Here is a 21212-nt window from a genome sequence, read left to right as displayed (position 1 = left end):
TGATGATGTGTTTACTGGCACGAGGATGGGACAACCTGTCACTCACATGACATCACAGCAATAGCAAACCACAACCATCCAACCATCCAATCAATTCCCAATGGACAAAATCAAGTCCCGCCACACATATTTTGTTTTTCGAGAAGCCGTTTTACTTAGAAATATTTCACAATAAGGAAGAAAAGACGGTCTCAACTTCCATTTCATGGCGACTTTAAAGGCTATAGTTGACATGAAATTGTGGTCAAAAGTCTATCATAAATACAAAAAAATGTTGGCATGAACTGCTTTTAAGTCCCCATCCACGTCAAAATCAAACCTACGCCATTGATTGACGCACAAAAAAACGGATCGCAGGTTGTGGAGACAGTGAGAGCAAGTAAACATATGGCAAACAGGAGGCAGGAACAGACAGAAACAGAGGGAAATGACAGGAATATTTTTGAACAGTGAGAACAAAACATGGGACAAAGGAGGGAGAAGGTGTCAATGACAGAGAGAAAAAGGGAGAGGGGGGCGAGTCAGCAAACGAGATACGCTCATTCGCTCACGAGACAAACTGAGTGAGAGAGGGAGAGAGGGAGGGGGAGAGAGAGGGAGAGAGCGGGAGAGCAAGCCACTATCATTCGTTCCTGACTCCACACGGGAACACACCATCCCTGGAACACGGAATCTGGCAGGCTGGGAGCGGAGAAACGGGAATGCACTGGGACGAAAAAACTGAGGAGAATAAAGACATACCTGCCATCTGTTGGTCTTCCTCACTCATCTGTCATCCACTGTCACTTTTTCTTTTTCTGAGGAGAACTTCTTCAGAGCATCCAGTGAAAACACATACATATAGAGATATATCTATAACAATCCTATACATATATCAATATACAGTATGCCTGTTTTCATAAACAGCGTATGGGTAAGCCGATGGATTCAGATTCTACGCTTCAGAAGCATTTCCTCCGTTGTAGGAAGCTGATCTGTTGCATTCTGAGACGTGTGCATCTGCACCGTGCATTTTGCCTCATCCACATGGAGAAAGACAGACATAGAGAGGGAGCTTAGAGCAGGTGCTTTGGGAGCTGGATTAGGTGTGCTGTTGTGGCTTTTAGCTTGTGTGTGAGCGTTTTGTGTTTTTGTGTGTGGTTTCTAAGTGAAGAAACCGAGGAGCTGTAATGCTGAGACCCTCTTTTTCATTCTCTCTCTGTGTGTGTGTGTGGTAGATTCAGAAGAACATCAAAGGAAAGAGAGCAGCAAAACGATAGAAAAAAAGAGAAGAGGCCCCAAAGAAGCCACACAGACCCAGAGGAAAATGTGTTGATGTTGCTCAGAGGTTGCTCTTTTATAGATCAGGAGACCTCTCACTTATGTTTGCTTGAGTAGCAACTTAGTCTCAGATGTTTCAGTTAAAATTTCTTTGGAGAAATTAAGTGTAGCTCAGATCATTAGATCAAAAGGAATTAGAGCTCATGTTGAAATTGCAGACTTTGGTGTGTTGGTCGAACCAGAGCACAGTTTTAGACAATGTGGCGATTTCTCTTGAAAGTCTCCATTTAGAGATGACTGTGGTCTATAGGAGGGAGGAAGAGAGATGTTAAAGAGATCTCATTTGTGATGTATCTGTCCTGTGGGGACTGCAAGTGTGTTTGTGAGTAAGAGAGACGCTGAGAGTGTGTGTGAACGAGAGAGAATATCTGATCAAAAGTGTCCAATGTGAGATACAGCTGCATGTTCACACACAGAATAGAGTTCAGCAGATCAGCCCTCTTAGTTCGAGATATTCAGAAAGAAGAACTGTGTTTTTGCTCCGAATGTATATAAAATGTATATCTATTTTATTATCATTTAGAAGTATATGTAATATTTATTTCTATATATTTAGACTTATGACTATATATTCTGATTAACATTTACGTATTCAGACTTATAACTATAAGCACAAGCTAAAATATTTGGGATGGAATATATTTTTAGCCAAAAGATATGTACATTTATATATAATTACTGTATATATATATTAACTTTTAGAACTTGTGTAAATTATACATACCTAGTACATGAACACTGTATAAAAAAACATCTTAGGATAAATCTTTAATCTTTTTTTTTTCTTTACTAGAGTCTAAAAACTAAAACTAGAGTGTTTGACAATATGTTTGGTGTTTTGTCACAGGGGACAGAACCAAGCAGAAGGAAGACACCTTGATTGTGAAAACAAAAGCGTCAGGGGGACTAAAGAACAACAGATATTCCTTTGAGAGAACAGAAGAGTGGAAAACACTGAGAATGACTTGTAGATTACCTACGAACTGTCGAGTGACGCATCTCTTCCTCGCTGGCATCACACAATGTTCAGTAGGACAAAGATCACGGATAGGGCTTGAGTCCAACGATGTGATTCCTTCAGGCTTCTGAATTGGAATTTTACTAAGTGCTGTTTTTTCTCTCTCTCTCTCTCTCTTGGGCCACAAACAGTTTGTCTCAGGGTGAGATCCTTGAATCTGGAGTCTCTCCAAAGGGGAGGAATCTTGCTCACTCTCGCTCTCGCTCTCTCCCTGCAGTGATGACAACAGCGAGCCTGTTGTGTGCTGAAGTGCCGTGGAAAGCTCTCTGTCTCGTTCACTGATGAGGGCTGCTTTCCCTGTATCAGCTTGCCGGGCAACAAGTCAGCAATAAACCTGCTCTAAACTCGGAGACAACTCTTTGCTCAGCAAACTTGCTTTCTTGGTTCACATTATCTAAACTCCATTGGTTTAATTGTCCCAAGTGGCGCTGTTGCATTCTGGGATACTCATTGTGGGATTACTCGAAGAAGATTATGGCCGCCTCACACCTGTTTTTGAATGTGTTAACTGCTATTTTACTGCTGAGCTACGTCTCTTTCTGTCAAAAATCCAACACTGCCAGCACAGGTGAGCAGGACACCAATCGGACCGCTGCTCCGTCTGGTGCTCCGGAGGTCACTCTCGCGACCCCGAGGTCAGAAGCAGAAGAACTCCCGTCATACGGGAGCCGTTGTTGGGGTTACTACGACGTGATGGGCCAATGGGATCCTTCTTTTAACTGTAACGTGGGAATCTACCTGTTCTGCTGCGGCTCCTGCTACTATCGATTTTGCTGCCAGTTCAAGGTCCACAGCCTGGACCAGACGTCTTGTTCCAACTACGACACGCCAGTGTGGGCCAACACGGGCAAGCCGGCGGCTCCGGTGACCGATGTCCAGGAGGAACCGGATCGAGACCGCACTCACATGATCGTGTACATAATATGTGGAGTGGTGGCCATCATGGTGCTGGTTGGGATCTTCACCAAACTGGGCCTGGAAAAAAGTCAAGGAGGACAGACGGAAATGACAAACTCCAGGTGAGTGGGTGTAAGGATGACTTCATTTCTCAGAGGTTTGCTCGTTAATTAAGTTCTCGGACAAACTGTTGACGTGCATTAAAAGTACAGAGCAGAGTACAGAACATTTTGATCTCGGTACATTGAAATCTCAGACTTTCGATTGCAGACGAGCTCTGTACATAGGAGAACCATTTTGAGTTCCACAAAGAACTTTATCATCTTCATTCTTTACTTCCATCTATCGTTCCATGAAGAGCCATAGAACAGCAATTTTGTGTTGGCACGTAGGAGGTTCTTTAGATTATTAAAATGTTCTTCACACAAAGAAAGAAATGGTTCTTTTTAGAACTATTCACTGAAATGTTCTTAGGGGAGCTCAAAATGGCATCATTGTGTAAAACCCTATCTGGAACATTTATTTTTTTAAGAGTTTTTCATTAAGAGTTTAATACTCATGCCAACACGCCTGAAGAATCTATAATGTAACATCAATAACTTTTTTTAACCTCAAAGAACCATAAAGCCAGTTCAAGAACTATAGCTTTTAGAATCTTATATAGAACCTTATATTATTCTTGATAAGACAAGATATCTTTCCTGGATACTAAGATTCAGAGTGGACCAAACTTCTGAGATCACTAGTGAAAAAGCTTCTATTTTGGAAATACAATATTCTTTGTTTCAAAATATATTGTTAGCATAACAATTTGAGGTAAAATATGAACCCCCCCCCCATCTTAGTATTTTGAAAATAATATTTTTTATGACAGCAGCTTTCGAGTAGCATGAACTCTGCAAGTTCTTATAAAACCTGATAACCATGTTCTCCTGGATGATTTAAGATGATTCAAAGTGCATATTTGTGCTTCAGTGAAAGCAAGAACATCTGACTGTCTGTTTATACAGTCACATGATCAATGTCACAAATTTGATTAGTAACCTAGAAATAGTGATGAATCTAAAATCTTACTTCCTTTTACATCATAACTATTCACTGCCTTACAAATTTCGAAATGCAAAAACATTTCCATTTTTAAAATCCCAGTTTTTCAATATGATCTCAGACATTTGCTTCCCACTGTATTTCTAAGATATACGTTCATGTTTATTTCTCAGAGCTCAGCTTTTGTTTGAGTGGAGCAGTACAGCACTCGCTGCAATCAGTTTAAAAGAAGCAGCACAATGAAAAATGTACATTTTTGTACTCCTCTGTTATGTGTTCTTAACATATATCTTAACTATATCACGTCGGTAAAAAAAGAAGAAGAGAAATAACTATTTTAAAGCACTCATCACCATCACAATGTAAATAAAGTTGACACTTTGGTCTTTTCGGCGTGAGGAGAAGCGGAGCGCTGTCCTCCGGGGGTGGGAAGAGTGGGACGTCAGTCCAGCTATCTGTCTCTCATCCGTAATGTGGCATGGCAGACAGACACCACCATGATTTAATGAGGGCTATTGATAAGGGCTGGAAGCATGCCATGCCTGAGATAGAAAGTGTGCGCGAGAGAGAACGGATGATAGATTATCCGCTGTTTGACTATATTAGGTGGTGGGGTGGGTAAAAACTAATCTTTTACGGGTTGAAGACGGAATAAAAGAGATATATTTCTGAGTGTATTAAAGTTTATGAGAGTTTCTCTTGGTAAGGACATACTTGGGTTCTTGTACACACAGGCATTTTGTGTGTGTGTGTGAGATGTGCCCAATGACACAGGCAGTGTTGGAAGGGCAAGCTAGCAAAGTGTGTAGCCAGCTTCTTGTAATTCAACACGATTTGGAAAGCTTAATGAGGCTCGATAAATGGGTGCCAAAAGTAGCATATAAAGTGTGTGTCATAACGGCACAGCTATAGTGTGTGCTGGGACGAAATACAGAGGCACATCGAGGAGAGTGAGAGTGATTCTATTGACCAGCTCTGAAAATCCAATGAGGCCAACATGACTGGATTCATCCAACACAAACATCAGCCAGTGTAGAGCCCAACGTGCACACACACACACACACACAAAACCCATCCTATGTCACTGACCTTATAAAATCGCAGGGTCAGAACAGTGACTAATGACTGGTGAAATGTCTAGAAACCGAAATGATGTGCTTCATTTGGGTGTGTGAATGCACGTGCGCTCTGAGCAAACAGACCGTGCTGGCTTGAGTCCTTCAGGCTTTACGTTTTTATGCATAATCTGACCTTTAATAATTACCTTCAGTGTATTTGAAGGGCGAATCATATGCGAGTATGTTTGCAAACTGTGTGTGTGCTGCTAGTGCTATGGGTTTGTTTTTCATCTGTAAAATCTATCCAATTCAGCATGAGTGATGATTGGACTGTACAAACGCACTGCTTTCTACTTGTATTATTTTTAAGTGCATGCTTGACAAGTCTCTTGGTCGGACATGCCAAGTTTTACCAAGACAGAGATAGAAAACAGAGACCGAGAGAGTGTTTGAGAGAGTATTTGTGTGCTTACGAAGTAAACATGGTACGTCCGTGCTGAGTGCTTCCCTATTACATGATCATACCGACAATAAATGGAAGAAGCTTTTTAATGTTTTTTAAATGTCTAAAATGTGTGAACATGTAAAAGGGTGTTTCTGCAACTACGGGCACTTTTAAGTCCCAGGAGTGAAATTTTAGATTTATGTTAAAATTTGTCATTTGATGTTTCATAAATATAAACGTAGTGTCAATACACACCTTGATATAAAAAATAATGAATAAATAATATGATTTAATGTAAAATTATGAAGCTTTTATAGGTCCAAACACCATTTTTGCTCATGTCCCACACCCGTGATTTCAATGTTGAGATACTTAAAATTAGCTCATTCTTTTACAATATGACATTATTTCAAATGGAATTGTTTAATATACAGATTCATTTACAGCATCTTAATTTTTTTATTATTATTTAATGATCATTTTTATGATTTTTTTAACTAAATGTGCCTGTCCCACACTTTTGAATCCTTACCGCAACAATGAAAAAAAGCTTTTATTATAAAATTTGATCGAACACAAACAAGTCTAGTTTCTATGGAAACAGAAATTATCACTTGAGCACATTGCTGACAGACTGGGCCACCACACTACCTCACTCACAAGATACCAAAAAAATAAGGTAAACATAATTTTTTCTGCTCTAGTATTTATTGTGCGTCCTTACCATTCAGCTTAATAATTGTGTATTTTTGAACTACATTTTAAAAATAAATGTATATTACTGTTGAATTCATGTATATTAAGATGCTAAGAGTCAAAACTAATGTGGTAGGCCTTGCTAGCTGCCAATTAGCTAAAATATCAGCAAAAATGTTATTTCCGCAACATGTCTTTACCGCAGCAAATTTAGGTGTTGCGGTAAAGACCTTGTGTTGCGGTAGAGACAAATTCAAGGTTTACTGTATATTAAATGACAAATATTCAGTATATTATTAGTACTGAAGTATATATTAGTATATATATATTAGTATATATATAAACATGCCATTTTTTACATAATTTTTTTTTATTTTGTCCTTACTGACACAAGATGCCATTACCGCAGCACTGCTCTATTTTCTTTTTTTTCACATTTTCATTTGCAAAAAAATATTTTTACACTTAAGTTGAGATGATTAACACATTGAAATTGCAACATCTGTCATAAAAAGTTAATTATTTTATCTTTTGTGTGTATAGAAACAATTGACATCTAAGGTTACTGTAAATTTTTTACATGGCATAGAAAAAAATATGAAATTCCCTATTTTGTGTATTATTTTTTTTACATCAGTATTTACAAAACTGCATCAAATTTGAAAAAGCTATTTAAATAGATTACATTTTTTATAGAAATTACTAAAGAAAAATATATAAAATGAACGTTATTGTAACATTGCGGTAAGGACACTTTTAAGAAGATGACCCAAAAAACATAAAAAATAAACATGTTCCAGATTAAAATCTTAACGACTACACTCTATTTTGTGTACATTTTTATATGTATTATAGACTGTGATGGTTAAAATTGAAATTCATAGAGGTTGATTTTTTTAAAACTGGGATAGTCAAAAGTGCCCGTAGTTGCAGAAACACCCCAAAATAAAATAAATAAAAAAAACGGCTGGGGGAAAGAAAGAACATGAGAAGGACAAAATTAAGGGCAGAAACTTGTAACTAAGTTTTTAATAAGTGTCCTTAGGAAACACACACATACTGTACCAAGATGCCTGCTTTCTATTTTAAAGTCGGCATCAGATTGGAACTTATTTATTTTCTTAATACTTGTAGCGGTTACACTTTATTTCGATAGTCCACTTTAGACATTCCTCTAACTCTAAGTAACTTTTCAACTACATGCCAACTAACTACTGTACACTGTTAGGTTCAGGTTAGTAGAATAAGTTGACATGTACTTGCAAAGTTACTTATTAGAATGTCTGTTGGAGGACCATCAAAACAAAGTGTTTACAGATTTTAAACAAACAGTCTACTAATACTCTAATGACTGTTAGTTGACATATAGTTGCAAAGTTACTTGTGTGTTTAAGAATCAAATGTCTGAAGTGGACCATCAAAATAAAGTGTAACCCATGTATCTATCAAGTTGCCAGGAGTTGGCCATAATTGGCCTATTGGTAAACTTGAAAAATAGTTACCACCGGCTATGTTCGGATGCTCTCAAGGATGAACTTCACCTTCATCCTCCATATCCTGGTCAAAATGTCTGTTTTCAGCAGGCAGAGGTGAATGGGTCAATGTTTGTCTGGTTAGCATGATCCAGTTATCCCCTGGTGGTAGATGTCGTAACTACATCATCTGGTTCAAAAAGGCATTTTTCACCACTGATGTCCATTCAAAAGTACTATAGCTGTGTATTCTGACATTACAAATATTTATATTACTGTAGATGTTTTTTCCCCCAAGTGGTCAGCTTATTGGAGGGCTCCTAAAAGTTTGAAATGGCATAGTCACGATCCAATCAATTCCTGACTGTTGTGGTGAATGTCATTGTAAGCTCTTAAAACTGGCACATTTTAGCAGCGTAGTGCATACGTATGAACAACACATTAAAGATCTTCCAGATAGAAATACACACTGAATGTCTTATGTACGTGTACATTGGAGGACCTTGTGGTTCATTTTACGGATAAATCTCACCATAGATTTCTCTTTCTCCGATTTCATAGTGTTTTTTTTGTTGTTGCTATAGTCTATATTTAGCTTTACTGACCAACACACTTGGGCCACAGAATACAGTCGTGTCTCATTAAAAATGCATTACGACTTCTAATAGATATGATTCCCAAAGCTGGCCCTGGAACTATTAATACGCTAGACAAACAAAGTAAACTGAACTCCACAGTGAGGCAGAAACCAGCGGGAGACGTCTCACAGGCCCTTCCATACAAACCTCATGAATACACTGAAACCTGCTGCACTTCACTTACCCACAGGTCAAAGACTCCTGGGTGTTTTTCACAGCTTTTCAGAAGGGAAGAAAGAAAAAAGATGATGAGAACTGATGCAGAATGACTCTTGACACATTTGGTAGTGTAATGAGGAAGAAATGATTCTTGATTTGCAAAAAAAGCCTAGAAAGAAAAAGGAATTTCAACTATAAAATTGTTACATGTTTACTTCCTCACAGAAGTGAAAATAGTCCAAACGGTACAATTATCGGAATATGTATAAATAAAATTCTGAAGCTGGAATAAAACTAAATTCCTTGATTCTTTCAGTATCTGTAACAGTAAGTATATGTCCACCTCCTGAGGAGTTAGCTAATTACCCTGTAAATTTCCATCAATAACAAATCATGCATATGCTACTACGTCTTGTTTACCCTTTTTATGAACATTCTAGTAAACCCAATTGTGTTTTTAGGCCTACGATAAATCTTCAAGGCTGTAAGGGTGGATTTCCTGCAGGGGTTCAGTCTGCAAGACTGCCGAATGACTAAAGAAATGTTATTAGCAAGATGGTAGAAAACTTTACATTTCTCGTCTCTTCCACCCACTGCTACTTATACCAACGACGGAAATAAGCACAGTTACAATAGCTTAACATGTGGGGGAGAGAGAGAGTAAGAGAAAAGAGGAGATAAAGAGAGAGGGCCCAAAGAAAGGGACCCAGAGAATTAGAGAGCCAGAGCACCAAAGAGCCAGAGCAACAGTTTCAATCTTCTTTCATCCTTTCCTGACCATATGACTAAAACCCAATTGTGAGACATTCAAACTGACTAATCAGATAATTAAAACTTCCCCCACCGTACTAAAGGTGTGACAGTTCATCAACCCCCAAAGTGCACACATCTTGGCCTACAGGCCTTGATCACTATCAGCCCATCTGTGCGTTTAGGAACTCCAAATGGTCGTTGTGGTAGAAAAGGGGGTGGAAAACAGTAAAGCAAATGTCTTGGTTCATTTCAGATATCTTGGATTATTTTCAATCCTACAAGGCCCTCCTTAACATGCTAATGCATATTGCTTTAACTGTGTTAATTGTTGGTAAAAATTCAAACTTAGTAGCCTATCACGATAAAGGCAGGTTAATTGTAAATAAAATGCTAAGTTGTGTAAAACCCTAAGATGAACTTCACTGTTAGCAATTAACACTAACAAGTGGACTATTGTAATGATGTGTTTGGCTTTGAAATCTTGTTCACTGAAAACATTTCATTGCGAACTATATTGTCCTTACCAGTAATTAGCTTCCCAATTAACTGGCGTAGCCTCATCAGTGTCATTGTGATATTGTTTCCTGGCTCAGGCCATGAGAATACAGTCTGATTAGTCATTGTCTTTGAAAGCATCTCTAGAGAAGAAAAAAAATTGTATGTAGAGGAGATTGGGGGCTTGTTGTCACACAGGGAAGGCTGTCAGATAGCCTGACATCCCCACATGTTTTCTTCAGCTGTGGCTTTGTTAGCTGGATTCAAATATCTACTGTAAAACCATCTTAAATTAAATTTCAATGTCAAGTTTTTTTTCTATAGCTGTTGGTTATAATTAAAATGAATAAAACCACACTGACATGCACGCACTGTAAAAACAATTGTTGTTTTAACTTAAAAGTAAGTGTTTGTTCTGCCTTAAAATTTTAAGTTTAGTTTTTACACTGCAGGTTTATTATCTTTAAATAAAACCAACATTTTTGTTAGCTGAAGTAAAGCTGAAATAAAACATAAATATTAGATTAAAAAACTTAAACTAATCTAGAAATTAGAAACGTTGCCTTTCCTTGGCAACTACCTGCAATAATTTGAAGCAATAAAGTTACTTAACTGGAATAAATAAATAAATAAATAAATAAATATAGAAATAAATAAAACTGAATTGAAAATAAACAACATAAAAAGTAATATTTAAAAACTAACAAAAAAAGAAGTAAAAATTACTAAAAGTTAAACTAAAATTTAAAATATTAATAAAAACTATAATAATATATAAATAATACTATATACTAAAATACTACATTTTCCTCTCATCCTCTACATTTACTTATTTTTTATTAAATGTAAGGTCGAAGCAGGTTGTCATGTTTATTGCATTTTGTAATTTTATCGATTACAATATCTGCTAAAACGATATTTGGTTTGATTTTTTTTGCTTGATAATATTAACATTTCGCTACGAAAATATTAAAGCTACACTGTGTATTTTTTTAAGTTGATTCTTATCAAAAAACACTTTGTTCTTTCAAAATGATATGTGCTCATTAATGTGTAATTATTTCTACCAACTAATCAAGTATTCTCGTAAGCGCAGAATCTGCCATTTAGGATACATACGAGCGAGTCGCTCGAATGGCGGCAGCCATGTTGTGCCTCCATCTTGAAAATACATTCACCAAAGAGGGACATACCTGGAAATTCAAGCTTCGGAATGGGAGGGGCTAGAAAGTAATATTCAGTTGGTAGTCATAAACAATTTCACCGCTAGATGGGAGAAAATCCTACACAGTGTAGCTTTAAATAGCCTATTAGCAGTTCCCCAAAAGATTACCCATATAGTGTGACAATTGTTAGTGTGTTCATTGATCTGGATCTTTTTTTCCTGGGCTATAATAGTGGAAATGTTCAATAGCTTTCTTGTAGCCAAGACTTTAAAGTCAATGTCTGTATAGAAACTGACTGTCTAATATAAAACTATCTTCTGAAATATTCAATGAAGTGTGACAACTATCCCTGTTCACCTTTACTGTTCCTCTACAGAACGTCCTGTTGGTTGAAGACGTGACCTGTCAGTTTCTATGCATGCTTGGACACATTAAGTTGTGGTGCCCATGCGGGTGACAGAAAATGGCAAAATCTCATCTCCTCGTAATTTCCTGTCAATTTTATTGACTCTATTTATCATTAGCAAGTGCACCCTATAACCGCACTTCAGCACCTCTGACACACCAACACCCTATCACGCGCGCATGTTCACACACACATGTCCTGTTCTGCTTCACTGAAGATCGAGAGGGTACAGAGGGCTCTTTGGCAGCCCCAGGCTCGAGCTATCAGAGCCTTTTGAGATTTGCAGTTTCACTGCATGTTTCCTGTCTATCAATGCCTCGGTGAGGAAGCTGAACTGCACGTTACACACGGACAGACATCACTACGGCTATAAAGGTGACCGTCTCGTAAAGCTACTTAATGGACCATTGTGCCCATGATTGTTGCAATTCCTTTAGGAAACTGCCACCTTGAGCTCAAGAGCAAAGATGTCATTGACAGATGCTGCCACTACGGATGGATTAGACACCGATTACAGAGCTTCACCGCAGGATACTGCTCTGCCCCAGATTTCATTTTGACTCAAATACCACGAGGAGTAAAAGGCTAAAAGCAAAGAAATTATGTATTTTGCTGGGGAGACATAAAAAATAAAGTCAGAAGGCAAACTAGTCTAACGGCAGAAAGACATTACTAAAAGGGACAAAAATTATGTAATGTCATACTGTCATGACTTTGATTTTCTAAAAAAAAAAAACTGAGGGAAAGAAAGAAAAGCACAACATCCTGGCACTCTTTTTGATGTAAAGAAAGTGAATGAAGACTGGGCAACCCAGGCTCACTGAGAAAAACATACCAGCAATGACATTTCTGCAAACTTGTATTATTGCCTTGCGGCATTTTTAAAATAAAATGTCCAGTGAGTGGTGCTAAAAGCGCGTTAAATTTTCTCTGAAAGGGCTAGTGTGTTCTATGAATGAATGAACATGAATATGGCAGCAATTTTACGTTGTTTTTTTGTGAGTATCGTGGCAGTTCGGAAATGAAATATCCGGTGAGTTGCAAAAAAAGGTTAATGCTCTATTGCGCTTGAAAATAAGGAACCACCTACATTAAACACTACCCTAAACCAAACTGATAGTTTTAAGATAAGCAAACATGAGAGAAAAACGCATTTTCTGAAGCAACCATATATACAAGTCTTTGAGCTCTTTTATCGTGACTCGTGCTTCACGGGACTTGTTCTCGAGCGCTCCGAGTCTCAAGTGCAACGCTGTACCAGATGAGCTACCAAGCAAGTTTACTAAGTCAGAAAAGCCGTACATATGGAGCTGGTTATATGATGCAAATGTCAAATTGTATTAGTTTATAATTCATGCAACGAACAACTTTATGAATTGATAATCTACCACTGTAATCATCATTTGGTATGTAACATAGCATAGGTATGTTTTTAGAGTTTTGCAAGCACATTTTTTCAAAGGAGCCTACAGTATGTTGGGACTGGGGATGTCAGACTCCAAAAATGACAGTTGACAAAAAAAAAAAAGTAGCCTATCATAAAAGTTGTCTTTTTAAATCATCTTCTAGTCTTCTAAAGCCACAGTAGATCTGTGTATGGAATAGACCACAAATCATTATTTACTAATAATATTAGCCTCCAAAGCTTTTAAAATGGTCTGTTTTTTTATATTAAACTATGTTATTCCCTTAACTAAGATGAGTTGATACATTCCTCTCTCATCTCAGTGCGTGCACTCAATTGCTCTGGCGTGCGGCGACACTTTGATAGCACTTAGCTTACCCCAGTTCATTCATTAGGGACCAGACAGAGATGAAGCTAGAAGCGACCAAACACCTCCACGTTTTCCCTATTTAAATACAGTTACACGAGTAGTTACACGACCAAGTATGGTGACACAAAATAAAACGTGGCGCTTTTCTAAGCGGGTAACAAGGATAACTATAATGTATGGCGGAATAGCACTTGGGAGCACTTCGACTCTGCGCAGTGAAAAGTCACGCCTGAAAAATCCTCTCCCCCTCTCTTCTGTCATTAGAACCAACGTGACTTTTTACTGCGCCGAGTCGAAGTGCTCCCGAGTGCTATTCCGCCATACATTATAGAACTGGGCTAAGCTAAGTGCTATCAAAATGTTGCCGCGCGCCAGAGCGATTGAGTGCACGCACTGAGACGAGAGAGGTATGTATCAACTCGTCATAGGGGCTGTTTACACCTGGCCACTTCATGCGTTTTCTCAGATCGGATAGCTATCCGATCGTAAAAAGACCAGGTGTAAATGCCCTCCGAAACGCATTCGAGACGGATTTGAATCTGATCGCTCAAACCACTTCAGGAGGAGGTCTGGGCCGCATTCCAGACGAAACTGGACAAGTGTAAATGCATCTGGTTGTTGAAACCACATATGTAAATTGTACTCCTCCCAAAAATGCTAAAATATAAACGTGTGAGAGCGTGTTATAGGCTATATGTAATGTTATAGCCAGATATGACGACGCTACTGGAACACGCGCGTCACCGCAGATGAGCAGCTGAGCATCTTTTCATTAAGCCAACGTGCAAACTATCGCAAATCAAAGTGAAACTAAGTCGCAGACGCTTAACACACAATCATCATCATTAAAAGTAGAGAAAGGAAATGATCTTACCAGGGCTGTTGCCGCTCTCTCTTATTGCGGTCTTTGATTTAGAAATTTTTAGCTGATGATCAATAAAATGCAGCTCATATCTGTTGCTTTCGTGACGTGCACTCCATTAAATCTGCATATATCGCGGGAATTGAATATCGGATTTAAATCCGTTTCGCAAAAACACATTTATGTGACCAGGTGTAAATGGAATCGTTTTGATAAATCAGATAGCTATCCGATCTGAGAAAACGCATTAAGTGGCCAGGTGTAAACAGGCTCTTAGTTAAGGGAATAACATAGTTTAATATGAAAAAACGGTGGAGTGTTCCTTTAAAGCTTTACAGCCCTAGTCCCTTTCACTTTCATTATGGTAAAGAGTGGCCAGGATATTTTTAACAAAACAAACAAAAACAAACACATTTTCTGAAGAAAGAAAGTCATTGTGGTTTGTAATGACAGGGTGAGTAAATGAGGAAGAACTTTCATTCCTACAATATATATTAATTTTCACTCAATTACGTTATCTGGATAATAATAATAATAATAAAAAAACATATACAGTATGCTGATTCAGGAGGCCTTTTGGCTTCAAAATCTAATTCTCCTTTTTATGCATAACCATAAAATGGACACACTGAACCGTGTCGACTTCAGTTTAAAAAGCCGTAGCTGCCTGTGGTGCGTGTGTTCTGTTTTCGGCTTCCACTGCATGCAGAGCATATTTGTGGTCCCCAACTGTTTAACAGTAATACACACACAACACATACAGACATTTTGCAGCATTACATAACGTGGGGTGATATTGAATACACCCCGGGCACAGTGTGTGACATCACTTAAACGCATCTCATTTCCCACCCTTGTAATATAGCTAATGAACAGCAAACTTAACACACACACAGTATTCATACAAGCTCTGTTCCAAAACATAGTCAACTGCCTTGCTGTCTACACAATTAGCACTAAAATGGAACTTAACAACAGTGCTCTGGCTCGGCTAGCATTCATGTGCCACACTAATCAAAGTGCATAGGAGATCCAAACATTAGTATAAGATAAACATTATTAGCATCCTAGCTAACAGAGAACATTCTCAGAACTTTGGATAACATTCTGGAAAAGTAATGGGAACGTTAGCAAAACGGTCATTTTTTGTTAGCTGGGTTGTAGCTTAGCTAACGCTGCTTCCGTATAATCAAATAGGTAAAAAAAAAAAAAAAAATAGGTAAATGTTTTTGCTAGGCATTCTGGGATTGCCTTCTGTGTGAAGAAAACATGCATTTTGAAATGAGGTATCTTAAAAGGTATCTTTGAACAGCATTCATGTCAGGAGCACGCTATGAATCTTGGAAATGCTTGAAAAAGTAGGGAGAGAAAGTTTTGAGAGATTATAGCTACACATATGTGGATGTAAAGAAAAACATATTGAACCGCTAGTGTGTGAGGGAGGTATTCATCTATGTGTATGATACATTACCTCAAACATACATTATGTTTGGTGGTCACGTAACTTCCTCTGGCCACTCTTGAACTTCATACCTCAAACGTCTGCAGACAGAGACACAAGACAGAAGGATCAAAAGCTGAAGCGGTGCTTGGTTTGCTCTACACCATGTTTTTAATGAGATAACATAATTTTTCTTTAGAGTAAAACTAGCTGTATTTGTGAATATAGATACACGTCATAATCAGGTGCAACAAGCTATTTTCTGAGTTGATCTCCAAACCAGCCATGACTGGAACATGACATTTTGCTTTCTATGCCTGTGGCGTTGGGCCACACAGTAAACATTTTTTGTCTGGTTTGTCTTGCATAATTCTGTTTTACATAACAGTATAAAAGTTTTTTTTTTTTTTTTACCTAAAACCAGTTTATTGGAGTTTTTTTTTTAAACTGGTAAAAAATCTCTGTGCATTACCAGCTTAGAAAAGATCCATGAATATTAATAACCACAAAAGGAAGAATATATTGATCAAAAATGTACTTTTTGCTACTTATATGTTAGTGAATAAAGTCTATGCTCTAATCATTTTTAACCATTTAAAGGAGCTGTATGTAAGAAATTTATTTCAATTAATCATAAAATTGCCCTGTTGTGTCACTAGACATTAAGAAATCATGTTCATTTCAAATACTTATATCACTGACAACAGTAGTATGGCTAGGATATTGTCATTTAAAAAGTGGACTTGCAGCCCTCAACTGATGTTGATGTTGTCATTTTGTGTTTTGGCCTGAGCGCCTCCCTCCACCTATCTACCAATCACGAAGTCAGTAGTGTTTCGGGATCCGGGTTGCCAGCTTTGCTCTAACCTAACCTACCCTAACTCTAGTCGGATAAAAATGTCTAACGTTACTAAATCAAAAAGACCTCGTTATAATTCAGAAATTCGTTGTGACAAAGTCCGAAATAAAACCAGAATTTGTATAGGAGATGCTTTTGAAAGATGGAGGCGGCTGAAAACGGAGAAGAATTTGAACACAGACGCCAACGTTGCTAATTTTCTCCAGGACAGGTAAGATTCATCTATGCTTGGCTAACTTGTACTGGATGTCAATGGACATTTCATATATTCATGACAGTCGAACAAAGTTATGCATGTTCAAGCAACGTAACGTTAGCTCACATGGACGTATGCATTTGCAATGCATTATAGGAGCCCGTTTCTCTGTCGTTATGCTGAGACGCTGATAAAAACATTAGCACGCCCATTATGGCAATTTGAAACGTAATTGAGACAAGCCTAACATTACCTCAGAAAAAATTATTCGTCATTCTTTCTTCACGTATATCGTGGACTAAGTTACACATGCTGCAAGTTGACCTGTATGACCATTGCTAATGTAATTTAGTTACTCTAACAATATTTTCTGATGGGACTGAAAACAACCCTGTGATAGCCATTGGTGATATCGAGGTTTTTTTTTTTTCGTATTGAAAAATAAGGAAGTATTATTTTGTTGTTTAAGTCTATATGTTTTTTTGTTTTGTTTTACTATTATCCTTTTTTTTCCTCAGATTTTTTTTGAATTGTAATTGTATTTATATGTTCAAAATAAAGAAATCAAATCAAATTAGGCTAAATATCAAATCAAAAACGCTTATCTCTTCAGCTATTATGGCCCCAGCACCTCAACAATTAGTACATTTTTTAAATAAGTAGTTACTCATCAAAATATCTCTCATAAAGCATAAACACAATTAACAGAAAAAAAAACTTACTGTGTACGTCTCGTCGTCACTTGCCATTGGAAGCTCATTGAAGCAGCCTACGTTTCTGCTGAATCCTGCAGCTTATCTGGCAACCTCGAGTCAGGGGGGAGGGGGAGGTGATACACGGCTCTACGGTATTTTTAAAGTGATTGCAGTACCAGTTTTGGCCACAATCCTACATACGGTACCTTTAATCTGCACAAAAATGTTATGGTTAATGAGGAAAGATTAAAACTGATCAAAATTCAGTTCTAATACTTTGAAGTTAGCTTCCAATACTTTCAATGTTAGCTCAGCATGCAACTGGTTATAAGTAAAAATATTAGGCCATTTGATATGGCTGAATCAACCAGGATCAAATCCAGTAAAATTTGTTAATTATAATAAAAATGCATGTCATTACTTTTCCAGCACGGGTAACTCCGCCCCCAGTGAAATTGGTCTCCATATAACTGTATTTTGAACATCAAATATGTTGATTTGTTGTGTCGTGCTGTCATTTTGATTTCAATTTGATTGAAAACTACTTGTTGGAAATTTTCCCCGTCACACTTAATTGGAAAAAAGGCAACATTTGTGGTGCACACGAGAAATTCTTGATTTGCAGGTGAAAATAATCCAAACAAAGCCTACTTTTTAGAATGTAAAACAGTACAAGTGTTTGGCCTTCACAGTGAGTTGTGTGTTTGTACATGTGCTTTGTGCCTTAATCACATTGATGGAAAGTCGATGGCTAATTTGCAATTTGTTACAACAATTGAGTACTTTACCTTCTTCTCTCTCTCTCTCTCTCTCTCACCTTGATCCTGAATTACTGCTGCACAGTTTCCTGTTAATTCCCCATAAAAAAGAATGTGAAAACACAAAGCAGCGCAGCGATAAGTATCACCAATGAGCTGCTCAGAGCTGTAGCCCTGCGGGAGGACCGATTCTTTCCCTCTCCGCGTCTCATCCCTCATTTTAGAAGCTCAGCGCTGCTCAGTCATCCTGAACAGACTTGTTCCAAGAAGGGATGGCAGGAGGGGATGGATGGGGGCTTTGTCAAGGCCGAGTGTAGAAAGAGAGGACCTGATTGAGACCAGGGGGTGTGAGGTAGGGATTATACAGATATTTATCTTGATCTCTGTCCTGTCAATCAAGCTACACACACTGGAGACAGTCGACGGGAAAATGTGGGAGATCGAGGAAGCGAGTGGAGGAAGGACAGAGTGTGAGAAGTGGGGGAAGGAAGGAAATGTGTTAGTTCATTTGACTGGTGAATCAAGTAGAATCAAAGAATGAAGGCTCATCCTGACAAACAAAATGGGGTATTGAGAGCATGTATTTTAACTTGATACATCACCTCAAAAACTAAACGTTTACAGTGCGAGATGCTGAAAAGAAAAATCCTTCTGATGCATACAGTATTTACAAATACCATCAATTAATAATAATAAGAATAATAATAACCCACTCCATTGTCCGTCTTTTTCACACTGACTGCTTGGCGCAGTTATGTGTAGCTTACTTTTTTAGCTGACGAAATTTCCAAATTGCTCATCCCTAACAGTGTTGTTATTGTTAACTATAACAAAAATTATTAGAATTTAAATAAAGCTGAAATAAAATAAAATACAAAAATTAAGTTGTAGTAATGACAAACTAAAACTGAAATAAAAATAAATTAAAGCTAAAGTATAGAGAAATGTTTAAAAAAAACACCAAAACAAAAAAGACAAACGCACATAACAAAATTACTAAAACATGACCTAAAATAATATGGTCATGGACCTAATGAAAATATCATAATAAAAGTAAATTAAAATTTTAATAAATACTATATTTGTATATAATTAACTCACTGTATCACTCAAGAATATTAACAAATGTTAATTGCAACTATAAAAGATAGCTTTTTGTTTTGAACAGCAATAACCCCTGCAGACGGGCTTCATATCTGCTCTATAAAGCATGCAGGTGCAGTCTGACCTTTACAGAAGGAGGTGCAGGTCCACATGGAGGTTCAGGTCATTCATCTTGGAGGTGGAGAGCGGTTTTCTCTCATTCCAGAGAGGAGGGCGGTTGGTGCGCCAGCCGGTGCAGTGGTGCAGGATTGATGTTTTTATAAACCTTCACTCAGCAAAGGTCCTGGTGGTTCATCATTTCTCTCTAATTGCACCGTCTTGGACTGTGGTGTGTGCACCAGTTCAGTCAGTCGATGTTTGTGTGTGAAAGAGAGGGACTGTTTTTTTTTCTCCCAAGTGGATTAAATACCTACGTGAAGTATTCATCCTCATAAGGGAGTGATAAATGTGTGGATTCATTTTCTCTCTTTAAACCCCTCATCACATTCAGCCACTCAGTTCACTGAACCTGGTCTAACAACATTCTGGCCCCTCAAAACCCAGAGCAAAAACCCTTCGGTGTTTCTTCCACAAGCACATTAGCTCGAGAACAGCTGACCCAAATTGAAGTGCTTGGCTCAAACCACATGTCCATTGTGGATGTGTTTGGAATTCTCTGTGCGGCCGTACACCAAATGGCTGTTGGTTTTCAGACAGTATATCTGATTAACTTGATTTGGGATTAAATTGCTTGCAGCACAAAATTTAATTTACTAGGTACCTCTGGCCCACATCACAAGCAAACACACACAGATTCAATGTTCTGTATAATGTGCCGTGTTATCTATGTTTAACAGGAAAAAGTTTTCAACATTGATAATAATCAAAAATGTTTCTTGAGCAGCAAATCATCATATTAGAATGATTTCTGAAGAATCATGTGAGTAATGATGCTGAAAATATAAAATATTATGAATATAATAATGCTTTGATCACATGAATAAATATTTGGTAACATGCATTAATAATGTCTGAATAATTGTAGTTATAATACATTATAACATTTATATATTAAACACACATATGCATTAAATACATGACAAACATTCCATTTTATATGTAACAAGGAATTTGCTAATATTATAATGCATTTTAACTTGGTTACAATTATTTATGAAAAAGATATAATGATTATAATGTACATTATAATGCACTATACATAAAGGCTTTAAGTAAAGCATTAACAAATATTTTTGTGCCATATTTTTATACACATATTGAGTATAATACAAACTAAAATGCCCCACATGAGTCATATAAAATATCAAACATGAATATTATATATTATGGACATAAAACATCAGATACATCCTGATTGACTGTGACTGTGTAGTGTAGCGTTGCACTATATTTTCTCTTCTCTTTTGGTGTTGACAGTCAAATTACCTGTCGCTCACCAGATACTTGTTACATGGAGAATTTGCATACAATACTGTGAAAAAGTAAGTGCACCCCATAAAAAGTGACGTATAAAGACACACATATAATGGATTATCATTTCATTAACTTCAAAAGATAAAATGTAATATAATTTAACAAATGACACTTGGAATGTATTTTGTAATTATTTAAACAGGTTAAATAAACAGAAATGACAATTTTACTGAACATCAAGTGGTTAAAATTAGAATCCAGTGCACCAATTATATGAATCAAGTGCAAATTAGTACAACATTATAAAAAAAAAAGGTCTGGTTTGATCATAAGCTTTGAAATGTATCGAAAGAGCTGGAGTCCCTTAAAAGGAAGTTTGTTGAGACGTGAATTTGGAAAGGAATTTAACCATTTCCAAACTAATGCATGGTTATTTTTTTAATTATATCAACTTCACCCATAAATATGTCCAGAATGAGTTCCTGTATCAGTATGACCACATGTTGTAAAAAGACAAACCTTTTCACATTGGGTATTTA

At 37.3% G+C, this 21212-nt stretch overlaps 1 protein-coding gene across 2 annotated transcripts in view; it reads left to right on the top strand.

Annotated features, from left to right (window-relative positions):
* The first annotated feature begins 2556 nt into the window (after window positions 1-2556).
* Window positions 2557-21212, top strand: part of LOC308697914 (protein shisa-9) — an 87551-nt gene continuing 68895 nt past the window's right edge. For both annotated transcript variants that reach the window (XM_081377602.1, XM_081377603.1), the window contains exon 1: window positions 2557-3357. In XM_081377602.1, the coding sequence (XP_081233728.1) occupies window positions 2813-3357 (545 nt within the window). In that variant the 5' untranslated portion in view covers window positions 2557-2812. The remainder of the gene's footprint in view (window positions 3358-21212) is intronic.

The sequence above is a fragment of the Scardinius erythrophthalmus genome (assembly GCF_964197995.2).
Source record: "Scardinius erythrophthalmus genome assembly, chromosome: 1".
Taxonomy (NCBI): Eukaryota; Metazoa; Chordata; class Actinopteri; order Cypriniformes; family Leuciscidae; genus Scardinius; species Scardinius erythrophthalmus.
The sequence above is the reverse complement of the archived record's forward strand: the minus strand, read 5'-3'. Positions and strand labels throughout refer to the sequence as shown.